The 20146-nt window shown below is 40.8% G+C and overlaps 2 protein-coding genes across 7 annotated transcripts in view; both read left to right on the forward strand.

Annotated features, from left to right (window-relative positions):
• Window positions 1-7009, forward strand: part of atxn7l1 (ataxin 7-like 1) — a 33419-nt gene extending 26410 nt beyond the window's left edge. For 2 of the 3 annotated variants that reach the window (XM_044020569.1, XM_044020570.1), the window contains exons 10-12: window positions 656-777; window positions 1415-1957; window positions 2829-3396. In XM_044020569.1, the coding sequence (XP_043876504.1) occupies window positions 656-777; window positions 1415-1957; window positions 2829-3147 (984 nt within the window). In that variant the 3' untranslated portion in view covers window positions 3148-3396. Of the gene's footprint in view, window positions 1-655; window positions 778-1414; window positions 1958-2828; window positions 3397-3538 lie in introns of those variants that run through there. The other variant, XM_044020571.1, reaches the window with a different exon arrangement.
• Window positions 7010-7049: 40 nt separating this feature from the next.
• The window catches only part of znf800b (zinc finger protein 800b), a 31435-nt gene continuing 18338 nt past the window's right edge, over window positions 7050-20146 (forward strand). For 2 of the 4 annotated variants that reach the window (XM_044020566.1, XM_044020564.1), the window contains exon 1: window positions 14568-14885. The gene's annotated coding sequence lies outside the window, so the exon portion shown is untranslated. Of the gene's footprint in view, window positions 7426-14567; window positions 14886-15736; window positions 16611-20146 lie in introns of those variants that run through there. The other 2 variants (XM_044020567.1, XM_044020565.1) reach the window with 2 other exon arrangements.

Genomic DNA, 20146 nt, shown 5'->3' on the forward strand with positions numbered 1-20146 from the left:
TCTGAAATGCAACTCTATCCCAATTGAATGTCCATGATTTATTTTTTAATCACCTGATGTATCCACAATCGCCCCAGTTTTCTCGTATTTACGTTTCCATCGATTTTAGTTTTCAGTCAAATCTGATCCCCTTAGTGCAGAGTTACAGTTTCTTGTTCATACAAGACCAAAAGATACTCAAATGAAGGCTGTATGATGTCCCTTTTGTGTCCAATACTTGAATTACTCTTCGTCACGTCATTTCTCACTTCATCGATGGTAACTTGTTGTTTTGGAGCAAGTTTTCAGCAGAAATAAATATAACTTGGTATCATCGCCTCAGCGAAGAGAACGGACCGGTGTCGTAGATTTTTAGCATTCTTTGTGTAATTTACGATCTCATCATTTTCCCTTTCTCTTTCATCTCTCTCTCTCTCTTTTGCCGTCATTTGACAACTCATTCATTTCACATCCTGCCCTCCTCCTCTCCCTCCCTGTCTTTTCATCATTCTTTCACTGTGCCCTTCTCGTCCTCTTTAATCACTCTGTCTACCTCTACTTCCTTTCTCTTCACCTCCCCGCTGCCACATCGTCCTCCCGGTCTCTCCATCACTCTCCCACTTCCCGCCGCTCTCGTCACTCCTCCTCCTCCTCCTCCTCCTCCTCCTCCCTCCAGTTTTGCGTATACAGCAGCCGGCTCCTGGGACGTGGTCACTACGTGTTTGACAGGCGATGGGACAGGATGAGGCTGGCGCTGCAGAGCATGGTGGAGAAACACCTCAATGCACAGATGTGGAGGTGAGTGAAACAGGGTCAGGAGATGCTTTTTATTCAACCTTTTAATGTTTTAAATATCATGCATAACTGGTTTATCAATAAAATTTGTGTTTTGGGTTCCAATGGTTTGTCATCCTGCATTTAAAACCCCTGCTCTTGGTCATTTTTGTTCAAAACTACTTATTTGTATGCTACATGCTTAAGTAGCAAAAGGAAAATAAACTCCTCAGCTTTAAATCAGCTGATATTGATATTTATCACAGTCAAATATCAGATAATCAAAGATAACAAGAGTTAAAGAAAGAAAGAAGAAGAAATTGTGTTTTTTTTTTTTTTTTATGGACATGAAACACTTGTTTCATGAGTCATTTGACACTTTCTCAATATATGTATATGATCTTTGTTATAATGAAGAAATTACATTACAGTATAAATGTTTATTGTAGGCCAACTTGTTTTGTTAAAGAAAGAAAAAACGTATTTCTTAAAACGGAAGGTTTTAATCTTTAATTACACAAAAAGAATTAAACCAAAAAAAGGCAGAAGTGAATAGGGAATAGTTCATTTAAAAAAGCACTCTACACACTAAGTAGAATACAGGGCATTGATTACTCATAAAGTAATAAACTTATATTGTTAATATTCCTTTGTGTTCTAGGAAAGTGCCTCTGGCTTCTGACAGCCTCCTCCCCCTCTCTTCCTCTGGTCCCTCCTCCGTCACTCCTCAGCAGACCTCGTCTCCCACATCTGTCGCTTCTCCTCTCCTCGTCTCCCCCTCGGACTCCCTGTTCTGTACCGCCGCCTCCACCCAGTCCACAGCCGGTGTGCTGTGCGTCCAAGCCCACGCCCCCATTTCCACACCGGGCAAAGCCCGTAACAGTGCCCATAAAACCAGCCGCCCATCCAAAGACAAGGAGGACTCTGACGTAGGATCTAAGAAGAGAAAGAACTCTTCCTTCTTCGCCGCCTCCTCCTCCTCCCTTTCCTCTCCTCCTCCGTCTTTGTGTTTGACTGTGGATAATCACAAGAGGAACGGCAGCAGCTATCATTCTACTTTACAAAGTTCAGGAGCGGCCGCTGCCGCTGCTTCCCCGTTCAAGAAAAAGGGACTGGAGCGCGGCGGAGGAAGCGGGCTTTGGCACGGCGGAGATGACTGGCTGTCGAGATCTGACGCATCCCAAAGCCTCAACTCACAGAGCAGGTGGGTCATGGACTGTCAGAAATGTATATCACAGTATGTTGGCTTTAGATTTTAATAAACAATATGTAATTTGCTTTCAGCGGCAGATCGATAGTGACAAAATACACTCAATAAAATGGGGGAAAAGAGCTTCATTAAGAGCTTTGGAATGAAATATTTTTACATTAATCTCTATTTTTTTAAATATCTTTTAAATTGTCATCTTTCTTCACACATTTGAATTCTTGGACCCTTTGTCGTAGTTTTGTTGCTGTTTCTTGCTTCTTCAAGATGAAGTCACTGTTTTCCTGTAGTTTTGTGAAAGTTTATTTAAGAGTATAGTGTGCTCATTTAAAATGCTAAATCCATTTTTATTGCTGCTGTTTTTATGGTTTTGAAGGAAATTACGACTATAGTCCAGTGTGCAGAGAAAGATGACGGAGAGAGTGGTGTGTGTGTGTGTGAGCAGAGGATGGTACTCGGCTATGAAGACAGGTGTTTCCCCTAAAATATAAAACTAATTAGCTCCTACTGTAGGGCTGAACAATTTTGAATAAATATGTAATTGCGATTATTTTGACAGGAAACGCGATTGCGATATGATTTGATATGATTTAAAAGGATTAATGTGTGATGTTTGTGTTGCTCTGTGAGAAACAAAGTCTTTCTTCAGTCTGTAGAATAAGATGTGTATAGATCAAGACAATTATTCATCTAAAATGATATTTTGACACACCTTTTGGTTTAAACAAATATTGCGCCTCCTGCAATTTGAAAATTGCAGTAAGCTGTATCGCAGTTTCGCTTAATGGTTCAGTCCTATCCTACTGTACATTGAAGGTTGAGCTGATGTCGTGTCACTAACGTCACGTTCCCTCCTCTGTTGGTCCAGTCGCAGTCTTGGCAGCACCAGTTTACCATACACATCCAGAGAGCCTGCCTCTGCAACCCATCAGCCCCTGGCTCCGCCCTCTGCACCGCTGGCTTATGGGGGAGGAGTGGAGGGGAGGAAGAGGAGGAGTCCGAGTTCCTACAGAGGAAAGACCGGCAAGCTGAGCAAGCCGGGCGATCTGGAGAGCCTCTTTGGTAAAGGAAATGACATTGGGGGCATACTGACATATGGAGCTGAATCGCCGCGACAGGTCGGTACTTGTTTTTTGTATGGGAGTGTCTACGGTGGCCTGGAGGCGCAAACCATTATTTTTACGTGAAGCGTGAAAATCCACAAAAACAAACGAACAAAAGCCACAGTCCTTACGGAAAGATTTCGCGAAATTCTACCGATACTGTTTTTGTTCGCTCTTATTCATAAACAATAGACATTCAATCTGATGTAGCACCACTTCCTTTCAACCTGGCTTTTCAAAGTAAGAGCCACTACTTCTTATATACAAGTTTTTCCCGAACGTTCACTGTATTAGTTCATTCTATGATATAAAATAAACATTTTAATTGTTTAATTTGTTTCATCTTTTCTTCATTTGTGTTGGGATTTGTAAAAGTGTTTCATGTTTTGTTCCGTATTAAAAACTGAGACTAAAAAAACACCAAAACACATTTAATGAAAGCCAGTGATTATATCTGTCCTCCTCTTCTTCACAGGCCAAGTTGCATCACTGACAAGAACCTGTTTCCTGGACAGAACGTTGGGCAGCTGGTTCATCACTGTTGGCGACCTTCAACCTCACCGCTGTTCCACGGACATCGCCGACATCATCGTGGACATCGCTGTGACATCAGGGCTCTGGAGATTTTCACTCACGGGGGCGGGGGGGGGGCGGCGGCACGGCAGTCACTTCCTTTCCTTGAGTGTGGATCGCTTTGATGGAATGCTGCCGTGCACCGCTGTGTGCGATGTTTTTTTCAAAATAAAAGACAAGTGGCATCCAAAGGAAACTTCATGGATGAAAAGGGAAAATCGCCTCTAAAAAATCAAGTCACTGTATATTTTTTGAGGAGTAATTTAAAGAAAAAAAACAATCAGATTTTTTTTTCTTTTTTCTGGTTGTTTTGCCTGTGTTCTGGAATCATTCTGATTCTTTTCTGGGAGATATATAGTTGTAGGACTTAACTGACACGACTACTGTAGAACTCGGATATCAGCTATGCTACCCCCCCTTTTTGTCTTTATCTCCTCCTCAATGATGGAGGAGACAACAGCATTTCTCTCCACTTTTTTTTTTTTTTAAAAAAACAGATTCCCGTTCCTCCTTCCATATCCATCCCAGAATGCCTGTATTCAAAGTGCACTTACCACCCCTTGACTCCAGAGCGTTTCCACAGCCGCACGAGGACCTGTTCACACGAGGGAGGGGGAGGAAACAAACGGAGCCGCATCATCATGCATTGCAATTTCAATAAAAGGAAGAAGTGTGACTCGATTTGAAGATTTTTTTATATATATATAAATATATATATATATTAAATCTGCTTTAAATGTTGCAAGTAACTTGTAACTAGTAATATGTGTCAGGACTTGCACCCAAAAAGGAATTTTGATTTTACGATGGTGTTGGATGTTTTGGTTTTTTTTGTATGATAATTTATGTTCTTAAAATGTTTGTTTTCTAACGGACTATTAAGGTTTGAGTCATTTTGAGCAAAGGAAAAAAAAAAAAAATTCTTTGGCAATTTGAAGAAGTATTATGATACAATGTGTACATATCTGTTATTATTTTTGTATTTATTAATATTGTGTGCCCTTTTATGGAATATGAGCTAGAAGAGGGAATGTTTTTTTTTTGTTTACCTCTTGCGCCTGCGTTGAATGAAACTGATGAGGATGGTCTGGTTTCTTAAAACCTTCCGAGATTAAGCGTGTTTCGACTCGCACACGTTGGCTGATTGTAACACAAACTGTGGTTTCTGTTTAAGTCATTTTATAGACTGTGTTGGCAAAATGACAACAACCTGTGGTCAATTTTTGTTAACTATTTGATTTAGTCAAGTTCTAATTAGGGATGGTATCTGAAGCAAAACAAAGAAAGGAAAAAAAAAGGGATCATTCGTTGAATATTCTAAACTCTCTAAAATAGAAGTCGCTAACGAGATGCATTCAAAGACCCTGGTAAATTTCATGATGTCTGCGGAATCTACATTGTGTTAAAATTAGGAGAGCAGCTTCAAGATTAGTTCAAGAAACCTTTTGAATTTCATCCTTTCTGCAAACACACATGAAATCCACTCACTAAGCGCTTACTGCTGCTGCTGCTGCTGCCACCACCTTAAAAGCTGTTTTATAAACAAATTAGTAATAAAATGATCCAATATTTATGCCCAGCTCTAATTAAAAGTCAAATCTCCACATCCATTTCTCGAGAGCTTCCATCTGCGTCCTGCATTCTGTGTCCCAACTCCAGAGTTACTTGTACTATATGCTGCTGCTCTCCTTCCCGTTATAGATTAGTGTTGTCGAATGTTCTATTTTCACAGGAAGTTGTACCGTAAACGCAGGGAACCATGTCGGTCAGGTGTCTTTTGCTGGTTAGACTTTCCAAAACAAAGCAACCATTTTAAAAATACTTAATTCTGCAATTTTTAAAATGTTTCCTATGTGCATTAGACGCCACACTTTAATAGAAATGCGATTGACATGCTGATTTATTTTTTGTGCACTCTCTAGTGGTCGTTTGTTGCAAAACAACAGCAACCTAATGGAAGTCGGAGTTGTTGCGGGAGATATAAATTATTCCGTCAGTGTGGTTTTATTATTCTGCGTCCTCTTGAGCACAAGGTCGGGGGCTCGACGCTCGTGTGCTGATCGGGATATTTACGACCTCTCTCGTCGTTTAAGTCTTTCTAAAGAATATTTTTTGTTAGGATGATTAACTGTATAAAAAACATTGGAAAGTAACCTCTCTTTGAACCCTTTGCAGTTCCTCTTTTCTGGTCAGGCAGAAAAACTTACCACTGGACAGAAAATCAATTTTTGTACTGAAAGCGGATTCAATTCAAGACTGATGTATCTGAATTCTCACAGTGACTATTCAGGGAACGCACGAAGATCCTCTCATTTCTAGTTCATGCCACCCATACAATGTGCGTCTGATGTAATTTAATGTAAAGGTGTTGGTTTTGTGAAACCAGCCTATGGTTTGTATAAAGAGCCCCACGTTCCCGTTTGCTTGTGGTTCTACCCTTTGTTTTTTTTTCCCCCTAAAACATTCAAATCTGAATCGTCTTCACAGCCTGATTGGTGACGTCTAACCGTTTTGGGTTTTTTGGGATCAGTTTAGCGACACTGACTGTGTGATCTTTGTTTTTCCCTGTTGATGCACATGGTACTTCACAGTGTAAATGTCTGTTTTTCCCCCTCTACTCGTTCCCTCTGTTTTGAAGCTTGTTGCCACCTGTGGATGCTCACACATGTTAAACTCGACCATCTAAGACCAGCAGATTTCCTTGAGAGTAGGTGGCTCTCGCATTGCCCTACAGGCAGAAAGAAAATAAATCCAGCTCGGTGTGTTCTCGTGACACATCAAAGATTGTGATCTCGTTGCACTAAGGAGACGTTCTCTGACTCAGTGTTGATAGCAATAGGAATGAGAAAGTTACAGTCGGTTGCAGCTAAAACTAAGATGAAGCTCATGGATGTTTGTACATTTTGTTGTCGCTTTGAAACTATAGAGGTATTGACTCTTCTCTTCTCTTGTTGAAACCTTCCCCCGTTCTCTTTTGTCGTCGCACTTTGTCACAAAGAAAGCCCGCATCTTTAATCAATTTCTATTTATATAAATATTTGAGATATGAATCTGTCTCTATATTTTTAAAGGATGGCGTCAGTAGTAAAAAAAAAGAAGTTAAACATTAAATATATTCTTGGCGGGAAGGTTCCTAAACCAGCACAATGTTGTTATTATTATTATTATTATCATTATTTTTCTGTATCTGATCAAAACTGTGGTGACTTTTGAATGTCTGACAAATACTTTGTAAACATGTGGGGGTTTTAATTCTCTCTGCGTTCAGATCAGAAGAAAAAAAAAAAAAAACATTTCCTATCCAAACACTTTTAACACTTGCTGTAAAAAGAAACGGTCTTATATTCACGCTTTTATTAAATGATTGAAAGTGGATGTTGTCTCACTGTTACGCTGCTAAGTTTGAAGGGAAGCCCCACCGTTGACTGTCTGTTTTCTGTCATATTTTTACATGCTGAATATGTTCTGTCGACAGGAGCCGTCGTTGCTGTCTGACATGTTTTTCTGCTGCTGCCGGAGAGGAGAGAGAGAGAGAGAGAGAGAGAACAGAGCTTTTTCATGGGTTGTCAGTGTATATGTGTTGTTGACACATTTCTCTGCTTAAATTTTACCCGATGCTTCGTCTGTATTGTCATGATTTGAGAACGGCCTCCAAGCCAAAGTCAAAGGATTCAGAAGATTTGACTCTTTTGTTTGTTTTTTCTCAGCAGCCCGATTCCAGTGACGGCGATATCGGATGGTCTGCTGCGCTGAACCTGTGGATGAAGAGGATCAGTCATACTGACAGTGGTAATCTTCCACACCTTTTCTGTAAAGCCTCAGGCAGGTTGACATTTCTGGGTCCTTTTTTTTTGATGGATTGCCATAATATTTCAGCTAATCACGGCGCACAGAGGATAAACCCTGAACACAGAAGGGGTTGAACACTTGTTGATTTAGTCCCGCAACTGTATTACTACTTTCTACCTTACTAGATCAAGTAGCAACATGCGATTTGCTTTTGTCATCCATCCATCCTTCCTCTACTGTTTTATCCTCCATCCATATGAGGGTCGCGGGGGGGTGTTGTGCCAGTGTCAGCTGACATAGGGTGGAAAGGCGGTGTACAACCTGGACAGATCCATCACAGTCCATCCCAGGGCCACATATAGAGACAAACTACCATCCACTCTCACACTCACAGTCAATTGAGTGTCCAATTTGCCTAATCCCCATATTCCATGTTTTTGGACGATGGAACTCCATGCAGAAAGGCCCTTTTTCCGACCGGGTCTTCTTGCTGCAAAGGCAACAGTGCCAACCACTACAACCGTGTGGACGCTTTATCATCCATTTGCCTCTAAATTGGAACATTCATTCATTCATTCATTCATTCATTCATTCGCCGTCTACCGTTTTATTCTCCACATGAGGCTCGCGGGACTGCTGGTGCCGATCACAGCTGACGTAGGGGCAAAAGTCACAGGTCCATCGCAGGGGTCAACATATAGAGACAAGCACAGTCACACCTGTGGGCAAGTTAGAGAGTTCAATTAACCCAGTGTTCCCTGACCCTGGCCCTCAGGGACCCGTGTCCTACATGTATTAGATTTGTCCCTGTTGGTGACGAGCTGACTATTTGAATCTGGTGTGTTAGAGCAGGGGAAACATCTAAATCCTGTCCCACGCCAGAGGGTTTTTTTGAAGCTGACTTGATTTTAAAAAACGTAGGTGAACGCGGACACAAGACGACAGCGGCACAGACCAGACGATCCAGTCAAGACGCAAGACTACACACTTAGGGATTCCAGGGATTTGGGATCTCACAGAAACTGGTGTGATTTAATGTGATTTCAGAATATAAACAGACATGGAGGCGGACCATTAAGTTAATAGCTGTTAAGAGTACGCAACGTTCATTTCCCGGGTCACCTCGCTCTCAGTGGTTACGATACCTACATTGATTTGAAACTGGGAAGACTCTGCTGCGTCCTGTGACGTTAAAATCACGTCTGTTGATCCCTCACACTACAGGATCATTTGGCCTGATAATCTGTTAAAATCAGATGAAAATCGGAAGGCACCTGCGATTGTCGGATGTGCCAGATCGTGACCGGAGTCCTGCCAGTTATCCTCCAGTGTGAGGCAGGCTTTAAACAATTTAGGACAATGGTGCCGGAGGACCGGGATTGGCAAACCACTGAATTAACCTCAGCATGTTTTTGGACTGTGGGAGGAAACCGGAGAACCCGAAGAAAATCACAACACAACACAGTAAGGCAGGACCTGAACCAGCAACCTTTAACTCCTCAGGGGACAAAAAGTAATACTTTTTCCCACAGACTTCCAGTCAATCTAAGTTCTTTTTTTCCAACACTAGAGTCGCCCACAGGTGGCTATTCCTTCTATTCTTACTTCCTGAATAGCCTCGCTGATCTCTGTACAAACTACAGAAAGTGTGTGTGTGTGTGCACATCCAAATTAAATGAACAGGCCAGGATCGACTGTGGATCGTGGTTTTTAGTGAACTTTGAACACAGACCCTTGACTATGAAAGCGTCGTCCTCTCCACAGCAGGATGACTTTCTAGGTTAACGTCCAGCTCGAGCTTCTGTGAACACACAAAAAAAACCACACTATTTGCTCTCTTGACTCCTGAAGCCCGCAGGAAATTACCTATGATGGGAAGAAAATGAAGCCAGAAACACATTTTGTGGAGCATGTAATTGGGTGAAAAATCAAGTGAGCTTTGGGGAGCCCCCCCCCACCCCAGATGCTTGTGAGAACAAAGTGATTCCATTTATTGCACCCTTTATCATCTATTTACGTAGCTTAATGGCTTGTAATGCAGCATTTGAATCACACAACGGAAACTTGTGGTAAATATACAACACCTTGAAGTAAGATATTGATTCCGAAAGCAAAAGATTGTGTCTTGATAGTCGGGCTAGTCAGTGACATGTCATCGCTTTAGAGCTCTGGTTTTATGTTGTTGTTAACAGTGGAGAACCTGCTTTAGAGAATTCATCACCGCTTCATCCAGTCAGTCCACAAATTGCCCCAAAGCACAACACACACATTCACTTACTCCTGAGCTTTTGATTTGTTATTACCTGGTTTGTTTTTGTTCTTTTTAACAGTTTTGTAATGATACCAACAGCAACTGTCTCCTGTTAATGTTCCAAAATGAATTTGACATCCATTTTCCAGACAGCGCAAGTCATTCATAACGTCCATGCAAGTGCTCGTGCCTAATTAGTCCTCAGGACTGGGTTAAATGTGACCGTAGACCCCAGAGAGAGGGTGTCTCAGCGAGGCAAATACAATTAGTATTTATAATCAAGAGATGAAGAACTGCTGCCCGTGTCATTTTTGATATCGTCCCTTGTTATGAGGGGGTGGAGGTTTCGACACTGACAGGAAGAGGCAAGATAACTTGTCCTCAGGTGTGCCAAAGATCAGGACTAAGGTTAAGAAAAAACCTGAAAATGAAAGAAAGTTGGCTGCGTCACTCACGTTATCATTTGTTTCTTTTAAAAGTAAATAGTTCAGCCCTAAAACATACATTTACTTCTTTCTATCTAGGCAATACAGGAGCTAGAACTCTGATTCTGTTTAAAATGAAGCTTGTGCACAGAGCATATTATGTCACCAAGGGAAGGGCTAAGAACAGTGGAAAAGCTACGTATCTGCTTTTTAAAGAAATTTTAGTACCACTAAGGGTGTGTGGGCCCTAATTTTGAATCGAAAGTGATTCACTTACACACAAGAAACTCATTCTGATTATATTTTCATGGATATGGAAGTCGCAGTGCTTTTACTTGGAACCCGGTGTGTTCAGTCTAAAATTACACACATCTATGTCAAAGCGGCTATAGCTGTCACACGCACAGATGGCTGCCGCTGCCATATATCATCACTATGCAGACAAATCACGGCATCCAATTAGATGTATTTGAGCCTGACATCCAGCAGGCTGTTCCTTCCTATCCATCGCCCTCTGTGGTGCTGTTTACATTAATGGAGCTGAATGAAATGACTGACAGGCAGGATGTAAAAAAGTAAAGATAAAAAAAACAAAAAACCCTACAACATTGACACCTTGTGGCCAGATCCACCTCTAACACGACCTATCATCTCATCAAGCAGCACTTACAAGCAGCTGTGATTACTGCAAAGGTCGACCTCTGAATTCAGCATAAGAAGCCTGACTGGCAACGCTGGGAAGTAAGTTTCAGATTTATCATTTATTTTTATTTGGATCCCTCTTGAAAAGTCCCAACTAACAATAATAATAATAATAATAGAGGTCAAATGTTATCTCACATCCCTCCAAACAAGGCCCACTTGTAGCCCCCTGTGCAATAATTACAAACAGGCTTTTTAAATTACCAGTGTAAACAAATTATTTATGCACAAAAGTGGCCATACGTCACCGTGCGGTGTGATAAATGCAGCCCGCATGTACCCAGGGAAGATAAAAGCTCTAGGTTCCATTCGGTCACGTCCATGAATGCTGAGGAGTTTCTCCCCCATTGCAAACAGCATTCTTATGATAATGGAATAATACTTTAGTGCTTTAGTTAATTGTGAATAGGCGATAGTGGTGGGCACCTTTTGTTGGGAGCTCTCGTGAGACCAAAGGGAGAGAAAAACAACTGGTAGGGATTATAGATTCCTCCCCATCAAAACATTTGGAACTTTAGTGTTTTTCTTTATTGGACTTATTTAAAGATTTTAAGCGAAAGATACAACAGGTGTCAACATGTCCAAATTAAAATGTAATCCTCTTCTGCGTGAAGTTGTTTATTGGCTTTGCATAAGTGCGACATTTTCTTCTTAAATACACTTAAAGAGTTCAAACCTGACAAGTATAGTAGTCTCATTGGGACGTCTATTGGATTTACTTCATTTCATTTAGAGGCTTTTGGCTAATATTGTTTTCCCAACACATGCTTTAGTGTCTAAAACATGGAGCTGTGCGTACACACAATATAGGACAACTATATAACCATAAGGGTAATAGATTTAAGATAAAACTATTTTTTTTAAAGAAAAGCACAAATTGTTAATGAATAAAAAGAAATCATTTATTGTGTTTTTGTTTTGGTAGATAGTTTTCAGGCCTTCAAAAGTATGAATAACAATACTATGATGTGTGTTATTTGTGTGTTACTCCATAGGAATGCATGTCCTTATAATACTTTTGGATGTCATTATTTGGCTGCTTATTATCCCACTGAAGTCCATGTTTTACTCTTAGAAATCAGTCACGTCACAGTGTTGAACACATGAACCCTGCACCTCATGTTCTCATCAATAATAACACCGTCTCTGCCTCCTCCTCTCTTTCACACCACTGACCACAGCCATTGTATGGGGTCGCTTGGGTTGCCAGGTCCTCAGTTTTCCCGCTAATGGTGACATTCTTCAGAGAAAGCTTCTAACGTTGTTACGGACCAGGTGCTCCCATAAGAGGTAGACTAATTAATTGGTTGCCCTGATTATTCTGCCCAATGTTTTTAATTTTCATTTTTTAATTATCTACGTCGCTCTCAAACGGTGGCACGTGTACCACCAGTGGTACACAAGCTATCTCTGGTGGTACTTTAGAGGAAATTCTAAATTCTGTTCTACTGTATATATCAGGGTATGTGGAATTTTGCTTTGAGTGCATTGAAAATGAAACAAACAACAATGAGAGTCAAGTTATCTCTCGCTCCAGCTTAATCTTATTTCACTTTACCAGTGTCTGAAGTATATGTGAGGAAGAGGATGATGATGAGAGAGCAAATGATCTTATTGCTAATAGATCTGCCTCCTGTGAAAAGTGTAGCTGACTTTGATCTTGATATAAAAAGTTTGACAACCGCTGATCTACATTGGGTCATAATTATTATTATTTTTAAAGCAATTGTTCAGTTATTACTTCTAAATGTGAGTTCTTGATAACTTCCTTTAAATAACTAAATTCATCAAAAAGTTTAATACTGACTTTATACTATTATTATTTCTGTTGTGTAACATAACCAGAGGACAACAAACATTGGGAAAAAAATAATAATAAAAAAAGCTAGTTACCAAAGTTTATTTTTCACTTTCCTATCCAAGGTTCCCTTCTCGAGTGAACCACTATTGGCTGCATTATAGACATGGAATACATATATATATATACACATATATAATTAAATTAATGTTTATCCAAATTCTACCAGACTACATACCAAAAAATATATTGTGCTGGTTTTGTCACACAGACCCAAAAACTATGCAGCTGGCACTAATTACCTTAATATCAGTTAGTAAGTCAGGTAATTTAGCTTTAGTCTGTTTCATGCTTAATTCAGCTGTTGTTATAGTTTCTTTATTTTACATTCCTTAAGTCTAAATATCATTTTGGGGATTATTCATTCGGAAACAAGGTAAGGGTTTGCTATCTTTGTATGAGGTCGTTTTTAAGTTTATATTTTAACCTGAAGTTACTCATTTCATAAACTATAACTGTACTGTACTGTACATTACAGTATACTGTGCTTTAACTTAATAAAACTGTAGATTAGAGGAATTATATTATATTATTAGAAGTAATAATAATTATAACACTAATAATAATAATAATAATGCTAATCTAGCTGTTTTATGCTTGCAGCTGTTGCTGGGCCTTTGAAGGTAAGCTAACTAGCTTTGGTGAGAAATGGCATAAAGTTGTATTTGTTGGACAGAAACATTCCCACAACTGTAATTGTTATGATATAAAGTGACAAAACACTATGTGTTTTCATAGTTGACTGTGTTTTGTTTGTTTTAAATATGTTAAACGTTGTAGTGAAAAAGTAGTAGTGAAAGTAAATGAGGCTAAACATTTGATGAACTAATTTAGCTAAGCTAACAAGTTAGCCATGAGCTAAATATATAGCTAGTAAATTAAAGTGCATTAGACACTATTTATCACGTGAATATTATTTTAATTTTTTTAAACCTTGAGTGTAAGGCACATAACTTAAACTCTGGTTCTCATACATTTTATATGGGACTCACTTTTTTTAAGATAACAAATTGCCTCCATGATCCAGTTCACATTAATTGTGACAAGAGCAAATGTGTGCATGCTATTTAAATTTCTTATCAATCTAGTGACGTTTACTCTTACTTTTTAATATGTAAACCAGGCATGTCCAGTAGATCATTTGATAAATAAAGCACAACTTCATTTGGTGCATGATGTACATGTACATATACTGTAAGTAAAGTATAACAATGTGCTAATTTATTGAGCTAACCATATAATCAATATATCAATCACACTACACTTTATTCGGATATTCATTGATTCAGTTGCACTTGTGTCTTTCAAATACAATAAGTTATCTTTGGATTGTGAATAGACACTTGAGGCAGCATTTATAAAGATAACTTTATCTCAATCAGTTGCCTAAAGTTTCAATAAAGGTTCCCTGGAGGGTCTTTATTGAATGACCAGTAAAATGAGTCACATGGATTTCCATGTGCTTATTTGTATAGTGTGGGAAGTGATGTTTGACCAGTTAAATATCATAAACTTCTTCCATAAATCACGCAAAAGGAGATTCGTGTGTGAGGAGAATGTGGAGAAACTGTTACCAAGTATGAGCCAGTAGTTAAATGTGTTTTTATTATAATAACAAATATAGGCTACAGCCACTTAATATTTTAACCATTTTAACCAGAATAAAACACATCTTTATGTTCGAAAACTCCACAGTAAATACGACCCATAGTTGACTCTTCTCTGGCGATGAGGTAAACGTCTGAATACATTTCATCATAAAAAGTATTTTGTCAGCTGCGTTAAGTTTTGGGAAGGTGTGACCACCCCTGCTTCATTTTGCGTTTGCGTCGTGAACTCATGGAGAGCTGTGTGTGCTCACACGGTTGCGCGTTTTGGGCGACAAAACAGCGCTATAATTGTGGCCTGTAGATAAAAGTTGGATAAATATAAAACTTTGGTTCATTAAAATAGGTCTTATTCTATCCCTTTCTCGCGATGTCGCCATTGATTGACGGCATTTTCAGCTAGAATTGGACATAGCGGGTGCACCTTTGCGCAGAGCCTGGTTTAATGCTGAGTCTCCTCTGGGTGCACAAAGACAGCGGCTCGCAGAGGAACTTGTTCAGAGTGAACCGGGGACGCTGGGAGGCGAAATAAACGATCACCGGACACGAAGTAGCCTCGGGTTTGCAGTTAAGCCCCTTTAAACACACGATTCCACCACCCATCAACGAGATCCAAGGTAAGGACCTGATTTTAAAGCGTTTTGGTGCGGCTGGATGGCTGCGGAGCGGACGAAACCACCTTCGCTCTGGCTTCACGAGCATGGTTGTTTTTGCAGAAAATGGCGTCATCGCCCTCTTGTTTCTGCTTGGCCGCGGTGGGGAGAGGAATAGTTTCAGAGACTTGTAGCAGCCTTTCCGTGTGGCGTTTAGGCCCCTTAAGATCAAATCGCTTACTGCAACGTGTTGTATTCAACAGTAAATCACCAAATATGAGATAGTTGGCGATTTCGCTCGGTAGAAGGACGCGCAAAGATGGAAGGGTCACCGGTCCTGTGCGCCAAGCTGCTTCTTGGAAAAGGTGGCACGGAGCCGCAAAACGCAGCGTTTTACATTCATAATAATGCCATCTTCCGCGGCTTTAGGCTAATCTAGATGACCGGGGATGGTTTAATGTTATTACCAGGGTGGTGATGGACGCATTTATGGGTGTGCTGCACCTTGTCTTTGTGTGTATTTTATTCGGGTTAGCTCGTTTTTACGCCGCACTCCACTTCCACGCTGCAATCGTTGCGAGGGGCCTCTCTGTTACAGCTTGAAAGGTGCACTTTATACTTAGCGTTTCCTTTGATCACGTTAAGCTGTCCCTTTGTTGCTCAAAATAGTGGCGTTTTAGTCTGACAATATAACCGTGTAAAAGGAGATTTTCGGGGATAATGGGGGCGATGCAAATCGTGCCATGAGAACGGCGACTGCCCTGCGCGCTGGTTCGCTGCCTTTGCCAGACGAGGTAGGCTGAATGAGATAAAAAAATAAATAAAAGTCTTTTGGACGAACCACATAGTTTGCACAAAACTGGGGAAGTCCGGCGCTGCGCAATGATTGTGTTGCTGCTTTGCGCAGAGAGCACAGTGGCAGCTGCTGTAACCGCCGCCACCATTTCGCCGCGATATTTTTTTGTGTGTGTTGGCCAACCTTTTGTAAATAGTTGGGGAGTCTTGGATAAAAGAGCACAATAGTATTCATGTGGGCCCTTTTATGGTCTGTGAATGCGGTCCTTAAGTCCCACTCTCTCTGGCTGTCCTGTCTCTCCCCGTCAGCGACGTGCATGCGTCCTAGCACTGGCCACCACACATCCACCACAGCGAGGCCACTCTGCTCCTGCTGCACATTCGCTCTGTTTGGTTCCTCCTTTGGCCAAAAGTCGAGCACCGATGGTGCGCCGAGCGTCACGGTGCAGGCCGTTACGATCAAATCGAAACAACAAACAAACATCAGCCACGGATACAGCACATCACTGACTCCGTGCACATTTGTATTAAGTTTCCTGAGTTATGCAACCGCATCCTCGCAGAGCAAACTGCTCATCAGCCTTTATTTACCCGTCACCCACCATCGGATGGATCATTACGTGTGTAATATGTGAAATGGACCCGTTTCTGTCGCGACGGCACTGAATTGGGTAGATATGTCATTTGCAAATCACCCAGTGCCATTTGCGTCACAGCCCGCGGCCTCGCACGCCCATGGGGGGCGATGGAGTTGCAAATGGAGACTGTGTGTGTGTGTGTGTGCTGACGCTGCCCCAGCTGAAAGGGAACCAATAGACAGGGACTCGGGCGGCAACAATCACCGTGCGCTTCCACTCTCCTGTAGTGCACCGACTTGGGATTCCGTGTGTCAAACGCGGAAGACCGCCTCGTTTATTCGGGATGGCTGCGTTTCCAGCTCACTGCCAGGGATGCGTAAGTGGATGCGAGCACACACAGTCTGGTTAAACCTGCCGAAGGGCTCTACAGGCCACGGGGAGAGGAGTTTATCCGTCCTGGCGTCCCTCATGGTGCTCGGTCCATGTGGCCACTGTGGAGTCGCTCACGCGTGGATTAATGTCTTTCCACTGGACTGTGATGATGATGTGACCGTAAAGCTTTTATTAACAGCGCAGAGAGTAAGGCACGATTATGGTTCGAACATTGGTTGGACACTCGCGTCGTGTTTGTTGCACGGACAGATCGCTGTACGCGTTTGTGGTTTGGAGATAAGCACAGGGCGTTTTATCCACGAACGTTGGATTTTGTCGCTGTTGCGCTTTTGGGCACATGGTTCAGTTTCACCCACTGGAGTTCAGGAAGCTCATATTTACAGACGTCAAAATCAGTCAGAGAGGACATCGCGAGGATTAATCACGTATCGGCTTAGTTGTATTTAGCTTATATATGTTATATGTAGGGCTTGGTTGATGCTGCCAAAAAGACAACGTGATGAAAACTGTCAGTTTCATGAACAGTCGATAGCTGTAATTATCACAATAACATGTCAGATAGTTAAAGATTGACTTTTGGTCCTGAAGGAAAGTTGAACAAACCAGTTCATTGTGAGATTAAACCTTGTATGGACAGAAAAACAACTAAACAGAGACACATTTCACAAATTGAAGGGCAAATATAAAATGATATGTTGTGTTTATGTACTGTGTATTTGCACAGTGTATACAGCATTTGTTATGTTGATACTGAGGAAAATTATCCTCCACATCATATACTTGTTAGTTAAATTTGGATTTGGTGTGTCCTTTTCCTGTACTTAAATAGAACGGTGATTAAAAAAAGACTCTTATCCCCAAACTTTTTTTAAACTTTTTTTATTAGGTACCCTCTTTTAAACCATCACACCACAATTCACAGTATAAATCATGGCCGAATTTGTCCAGTAATGTAAAGTTTCTGACTCTTTTTACTGCCTTTTTTATTAAAACACCTAATGTTTATTTTGAATAAGTGACCCAGTTATATTCAAGAGATATACTGTTGTGTTATGTGTTATTGAAAACATAATGCACATGTTAAATAAATCAGTTTCGGTGACATTAACTAGATATCTGATTGTTAATACTGGTATACATTAACTTTTTAACTAAAAGACTGGGGCGAAATTCTGCTCATTTATTTGGCAACCCATCTGTGGATCCAGATTCAGTCTTTTTGGAACAACTTCCCCAAGGTGTAAATTTAGTCCAGATGGCAGCAGGTGGACCTGTGGCTACTGTGACCATTATTTTTTATTTTCTTCATTTAGGGTTCCCAAATTGCTGCACAGCTTGGTGCAGCTTTGAACCTGTTATTTTAGTATGTGATTGATAGGAAACATATTTTTCATTGGGTTTTGACAAGAACCTGGTTCACCCCGTGTTTTTGAAAGTGAAATAATCAGATCAGGTTCGGCCCATCTCTAACAACCTTCAGTGCACAAGTAACTCTTACACAGTGGTGATGGCCAGTCCAACCTTGAGGAGAAATATGAATGGATATCTAGGACATGAGCATAGATATGAAAAAAAAGGAAAAAAAAGTGGGTTATAAGGAACTAAAATAAAAACAGAGGTGGAGTGAACCTGACTGAATCTTCTTATTTGAAGGTTTTTTTACAAGCGTTTTATTGTTCTGTTATTTTTTCTCGCGTGACTTGGGGTTACAGAAACCTGACATTATTGTATTATTTCCCTTGTAAAACAACAACATTCAAATTCTGCCTCGCTCCCGTCCTCCATTATGTTTTCCCAGGTTTTTATTAGTTCTGACCAGAGCGGTTGCAACAGTTCAAGTCAGCATATTTATTACGGTCTGTGTAATGACACATCGTTGTGTTCAGTCACCGCGTCAGCTCATCAGGTGAATGCGCAAGTGAAGTCTGTCAACAAAACCATTAACCTGCCTGCCAGTCGTTAAAAAAGGCAACAAAATCAGTGTCAATAATTTAGTCAACTAGTGACGCAGTAAGTGTGTTAGATAGTTTGCAGGCTACCTGCAAACCAGGAAGTGATCCGTTGCTTTTTCTTTTTTTATGTGTTGTATGTCATTTTAGAGATTTAATTTAAAATAATCACATGCTGCACTTCCACATTTGGCCTGGAAATGCCCACTGTCTGTGTCTACATCACTTTCAGATTCAATGGTAATTTTCTTTTTTGGCACTCATCCATCCAACTCTTGTTTACCCACCGTGTGGATTTAACTGGGTGATGCAAGTGATTGTTGATAAAACACGCGGCGCTTATTGCAGCTTTGAAAACGTTGTTTTTTTAAGCGCAGTAAACTTTAATGAGCAACAAAATATAGACAAAACCCAAGTGATGTTGTCAAGGAGACGGAACTCTGTTTCTGTGTGTTAGGGAAATGTGGATGTGTATGGCTGTGCACAGCTCTATATTACACTATGTGTGTGTGTGTATGCACGTGCGTCTTCTCCCATGTGTAGATAAATCTCTGCAGAGAATTGTGTGTTGTTGCAAGGAGTAACAGTCTGGGAGTTTCCTGGTATAGTCATATGACATAGCTACACTGAGAACCGGCTGTTGTATTTCTATGTGAAATAATGTGCGAACATGGTGCGTCACAGTTGCAGGTTGTGCCACTAATGAAATTCCTTGCGTGGTTTGCTCCTCCCCATTTTTATTTATACTTCATTTATTTTTACAGCAGCCAAAATGCACCAATTAGCTACTTTATGTCAAGCATGTTTAACATTCTCGAGTGTTGTTTGACTTGTGTTTGGCACTCGCACGAGCCAGGAAGCCAAACATCAGTCCTGTTAAACGAACTTTTATTCAAACACTCAACTTTCGTAATTGGGTGCTTTTCATTTTGCCTGGCAGGTTAGATGAGATTATGGACATGCAACATTGCAGCTAAACGTCCTGATCTTTGTTTGCCTGAAGTACGTGTTTTAAAATGTTGAGCCGAACATTGCACCTGCGTCTTTGTATACGTCTCAGTCGAGTATGTAACATTCTACACCAGCAAATGCAGCTTTATCTCCAAGAATACTGTGCAGGGGAATTCTTACGAAAAGGTTTATTTGAAGAACCGGGGACTCTGTCACTAGGCCACATTATTGTTCTGTTCTGATCCTCTCGTGTGGTCAAGTGGCATCGCTGGTTTGTCCGTGAGCAGTCAGCACAATGTTAGTGTGTGGAGTCCCTCCATTAAGAGGAAGTCCTGTCAGACCGCATCTATGCAGCCATTGGAAATCACTATGAGGAGGCAGGAACTGCCGCCACTCATTATATGCAGACATTTTGACATTTACATACTGTAAATACTCCCTATTCACGCTATTATTTCCCAAAAGCGAAAGTTCAGCTCTTCTGAATTGGATTTCTGTCATTTGTTTCCTCTAAAAAAAAAATATCCTAAAGAAGGCAGGTTATCAAATGGGAAACATTTTATGAAATCGATTTTTGGTTTGCCTGAACAGAATAAGTTTGCTGTGGATTATTCTGTGA

Source organism: Solea senegalensis, linkage group LG3, assembly GCF_019176455.1.
Source record: "Solea senegalensis isolate Sse05_10M linkage group LG3, IFAPA_SoseM_1, whole genome shotgun sequence".
NCBI classification, from domain to species: Eukaryota; Metazoa; Chordata; class Actinopteri; order Pleuronectiformes; family Soleidae; genus Solea; species Solea senegalensis.